Below are 5,109 nucleotides of genomic sequence, written 5' to 3'. Positions count from 1 at the left end.
TATGAACATTAAATCTCCTCTCTACCCCCCCCCCCCCCCCCCCCCCCCCGTCTCTTCCTGGGGTTGAAGACAGAGGAAGGAAATGCTGTCTGTGTCTCAATGAAGCTAAAATTGGAAGAGAGTGGCATTGCAGCGGAACCGGCAAATCATCCTGACTCCCAGCGTGTGTGTGTGTGTGTGTGTTGGTGTGTGTGTGTGTTGGTAATGGATTGGGGGGGGGGGGGGTGCATGAGGAAGGGAGCGCAAAAACTTTTCCATTTGGGGGGCCACAGCAGCACAAACAAAAATTCCAAACGCGATCCCACCAAGACACACCACACACACACACACAGGCAGATATCCACTCAGGAAAATACATGCTGCTCATCCCACGCAGGCGAGCGGAAAGCGACGGATCTTCAGTGAACACACTGAGCTTTGTGGATTCTTCTGCAGCCGCAAGAAAGAAAATGATTTCACATCCAACTGGCTCCAGTCACAGCTAACGACTTCTCCTCCAAACAGCAGCAAGACATGACACAAAGAGATGAACTCCACTGGCCTCTGCTTACCAACCAGGAGGGATTTAAAAAAGAAAAAAAAATGTGAACAGACATGATGACATTGTGACCCTTTCAGGATCCAACACACTGGCACAGACTGAATTTAATAAGCCAAGATGTCATCATGTCTTCATAAAAAAATGTAATTTGGATTTTTTTAGCTCCTGCAAATCAACTGACTTTCTTGTTCTGAACTTGCAAGAAAGTGCTCTTAAATGAATCAAAATATGATGAAAGGAAATAATTAATAAAATAAAGATCTTCTTTGCTTCAAACACAGCATTTACTTTCACAGTATAACTTATCAGACTGGAGCAAAGCATAACATTAAAATGACATTTACAATATATCAACAAAAACTCCATTGTTTGAGTTGTAAAATTCAAGGGAAATGTAATCCCTGACAGCGGCTGAGAAGAGAGCAGCACAACAACAGTTTGCTCTATCTGCCATTAATGAAGCCAATAACTCCTCATCAGAAATGTAAATGTTTTCATATTTCATCTCTCAGCAAATCTGGGAATCCTCTTTGCATAACAGCTGCAACATCGAAAACTAATAGTGAAACCATAAAAAACAAAAACGAAACAAAGAGCCTCTCACACACTTAGGCCAACTGAAAAACAGAAGCTGAGGCTGCACACAGTCAGAGGAATTTCTAATGAAGGTGCAATTCGATGAGTCAAGTCAGATGAAACTGACCGACGATCACGCTTTCTCACCTGAATCCAAGAGGCAAAAAAGTCAAATTCACAGTGATGTGTGGGCACTTGTCTGACAACCCCCCCCCCCCAACAATCCTGTCCACCTCTGAGTCCAGATCATTACAAAAAAAAAAAGGTAACTTCTTAAAGTGTGCAACAATCCTTAAATCCAAAGAGAGGTGTGAACACACATCTTAAAAAAGAAGAAGAAGAAAACAGCTCCAGCAGCCAGTCAAACGATCTAAATAAATAGAAATTGCACACAAAAAACATCAGAAAAAGAATAAACATTTTTGGATTTTTTTCAATCAGAACAGCTCATGTAAAGACAAAAAAAAAAACCTGATTTAAATCAACCTTAAAAGTAGCAAAAAAACTTTACTTAAGTTACTTAAAAGTGACTTTTACTTGCAGTTTGTCTTTCTCATAATCTAAAAGGAAGACCAAAAAAAAAACGCAAAAAGGAGTTTAAATCTATGTTTTAGAAATGAACTAAGTCCTTCAGAAGTATACTTTTTTTTAAAGTGTTTTTTTTTGTTTTTATGTGAAAGAAAGTCGGAGTGTGTAGGAGCTGCTCCGTACTCACCGTGTACTTTGATCCCATCCACATAGGGACGTCCGGTCAGATTCTCTGTATGTGTGTGTCTGAGGAGTGTGTGTGTAGGACAGGTGCAGATATCCCCCTGTGTCTGTCCCGCTCCGCGCGCTGCTACTCCACACCGGTGTGTTAGAGTGTGTGTGAGTGGGTGACCCATCGCTGTTCAGGTTCAAATGCTTCACAACGCCCGACATCCATCTGACTTAGCTGGAAGGAGGACCGCCTCTCTCCAAGGCCACGCCCACACAGTCCTTACCCCCACCTCCTGGCCCCGCCCATCACACACACACACACACCACACACACACACACACACACCACACACACACACACACACACACACACTGACAACACAACCTTTTCTGCATCAAATAAAAAAAGTTTTCTTTCATAATGATAATGGTGTGGGTGTGTGTGTGTGTGTGTGTGTAAGTGTGTGTGTGTGTGTGTGTTGGTGTGGTGTGTGTGTTGTGTGTGTGTGTGGCGTGTGGTGTTTGTGGGGGGGATGTCTGTTAGCAGATTTAAAAGGGTAAACAACATGTATGTGTGTGGTGTGTGTGTGTGTGTGTGGGTGTGTTGTTTGTGTTTGTGTGTGTGTGTGGTGTGTGCGTGCGTGTGTGTTGATGGGGAGCATTGAGTCACTGTCACAGGATGTCCCTCTTTTCCCAGGAAACACACACACACACACACACACACACACACACACACACACACACACACACACACACACACACACACACACACACACACACACAACACACTGCCTCTAGGGGCAGGACTGGTCTGTTTCCTTCTCTGAAGTATTCTCTCTCTCTCTTCTTGTGTATGTCTCTCACCTCTCTCTCTCTGATTCTCACTCTTTTTCATCTCATTTAGCTCTCTCTCTCTTTCTCTCTCTCTCTCTTTCTGTCTTCTCTCTCAGTTTCTCCCCTCTTTTTCTCACTTGGTTTTCTCTTTTGCTTTCTCTCTCTTTAAAGTGACTTGATTCTCATGTACATGTAAGTGTGTTTTAACGACTTGTGTTGCCAAAGCTCGTGAATGCAGAGGGAAGGAAAAGGAAAAAGGAAAAAATGAGGGAAGGAAACTAAAGAAAGAGTGATTATGACTTTATGTAAAGACTTCAGTTCTTTGCTGTTGTTGGATTTGTAACAGCGACTGTTGTGTAATGCTGCACAATTCTGGGAGGGAGTTGGGTTGGGAACCGGAGGGTCGTAGGTTCAACTCCCTGTACGCACCCCACGGTGTCCTAAGCAGAGCACGCACAGCCCCCCCCCCCCCACACACACACACCACCCTGACATCTCTCCATTAGTGCAGGTATGACCTGAGCAGCTGTATGAAGTGTGTTCTAACAGAGTGTAAATTGTAATTTCTCATAAAGAGTCTAAATAAAAATAATAAATAAATGAAATAAAAAATGCACGGTTGGGGTTACCTAGGCAACCCCAAAAACTGGAGGAAAATCTGATAAGCCATAGACACACTGAATGTTGGCATTGGCCGTACATCACGGGGTGTGAAATTGCCCAATATGGACGGAATTGGGGTGGCAGTAGCTCAGTCTGTAGGGTGTTCCAGGAGTTCACCTCCTGGGCACTGCCCAGGTGCTCTTGAGCAAGGCACCGAATCATCATTTATTAGAAAAACCTGATGATTATTGCATAATACGTAGAATGACAAAGTATTACGTTCCTTCCTTTTGGCTCTCATGTAACGCCTGTTGCCGGATATTTACAGTCTTATCTAAAGAGTTGACGTGGATGAAGACTGAAAATATAATCTGCTTTTTGCTAGTCAGAGAAGAAGCTCCTCAAAAACCTGAACAGTAAATGGATAGTGTTTAGATAACGCTTTTCTAGTCTTACCGACTACTCAAAGCCACAACCGCCCCCAAAAACAGCGTTTCCTGGTTTATCAAATACTTTATATCGTTTTCTCGTGAGAGACGTCCAGGATTTTAGGACGTTTTATCTATTACAGTAGTCCCACTAAGGTGAACAGGACTTATAATTGTCTTTGTGCGTGTAGTTAAGCTTTTAATGTGACACAGTTCAGTTGAGACTTGTTGGAAGTCTTACAGAGACGTTACCAGGTCGGACCTATAAGATGATTTCTGTCATAACTTTTATGAGAAAGTGACTCAAAACGTGAGAGGAGTGGCTGTGTGAAAGGGGATTTATTCTTTCTCTTCATTTTTGTCTTTCTCTCTCTCTCTGCATACCACTCTCTCTCTCTCTCTCGCTCTCTCTCTCTCTCTCTCAGTCTTAATAATCATGAAATACATCAGTATTTCATGTACTGTATATACATATATATATATATACATATATATATATATATATGTATATATCTAATTATAATATCTGAATTATTGCAATGAAGCGTGTGTTCTATAACAGTTCAGATATCAATTCAATGGATGTATGCACACAACAGCTCCCCTGGTAAACAAAAGCTTGCTCGCTCACCAACACTGGAAATTCCCATCTAATTGACACACCCCCCCCACGACTCCTCAATTTACCTCCTACCACTCGCCCCTCTCTCCCCTTCCTTTGATTTCACGCTGTATTTACGTAAATGATTTTCCACACTGATCTTTCTCTCTCCAGTTTTTTTCCATTCCTTTTCTCTCCCGCTTTATTCTCTGATGCCTCCCTACAATACTATAAATTCATTTCTTAAAGGTCCCATGACATTGTTTTTGGGATACTTTTGTATGAACTTAGTTGTCACTAAATATATCTGGAGTCTCTTTTATTTAGACTAGTGGTCCCTAAACTGTATCTGAAGTCTCTTTATATAGACCTTAGTGGTCCCTATACTGTATCTGAAGTCTCTTTTATATAGACCTTAGTGGTCCCTATACTGTATCTGGGTCTCTTTTATTTAGACCTTAGTGGTCCCTAATACTGTATCTGAAGTCTCTTTATACAGACCTAGTGGTCCCTAATACTTATCTGAAGTCTCTTTTAATAGACCTTAGTGGTCCCTAATACTGTATCTGAAGTCTCTTTTATATGACCTTGTGGTCCCTAATACGTATCTGAGAGTTCTTTATATAGACCTTAGTGGTCCCTAATACTGTATCTGAAGTCTCTTTATATAGACCTTAGTGGTCCCTAATACTGTATCTGAAGTCTCTTTATATAGACCTTAGTGGTCCCTAATACTGTATCTGAAGTTCTTTTATATAGACCTTAGTGGTCCCCAATACTGTATCTGAAGTCTTTTCCCCAAAATCAGCCAATAGAGCCGTCCCACAA

The 5,109-nt window shown here is 41.7% G+C and overlaps 1 protein-coding gene across 1 annotated transcript in view; it reads right to left on the bottom strand.

Annotated features, from left to right (window-relative positions):
* Window positions 1–1,977, bottom strand: part of prdm1a (PR domain containing 1a, with ZNF domain) — a 31,446-nt gene extending 29,469 nt beyond the window's left edge. The window contains exon 1 of the mRNA XM_032519246.1: window positions 1,833–1,977. Within this exon, the coding sequence (XP_032375137.1) occupies window positions 1,833–1,856 (24 nt within the window). The 5' untranslated portion in view covers window positions 1,857–1,977. The remainder of the gene's footprint in view (window positions 1–1,832) is intronic.
* Between the last annotated feature and the right edge of the window lie 3,132 nt (window positions 1,978–5,109).

This window comes from Etheostoma spectabile, chromosome 6 (genome assembly GCF_008692095.1).
Source record: "Etheostoma spectabile isolate EspeVRDwgs_2016 chromosome 6, UIUC_Espe_1.0, whole genome shotgun sequence".
NCBI classification, from domain to species: Eukaryota; Metazoa; Chordata; class Actinopteri; order Perciformes; family Percidae; genus Etheostoma; species Etheostoma spectabile.
This window is presented reverse-complemented; position numbering and strand designations above follow the sequence as displayed.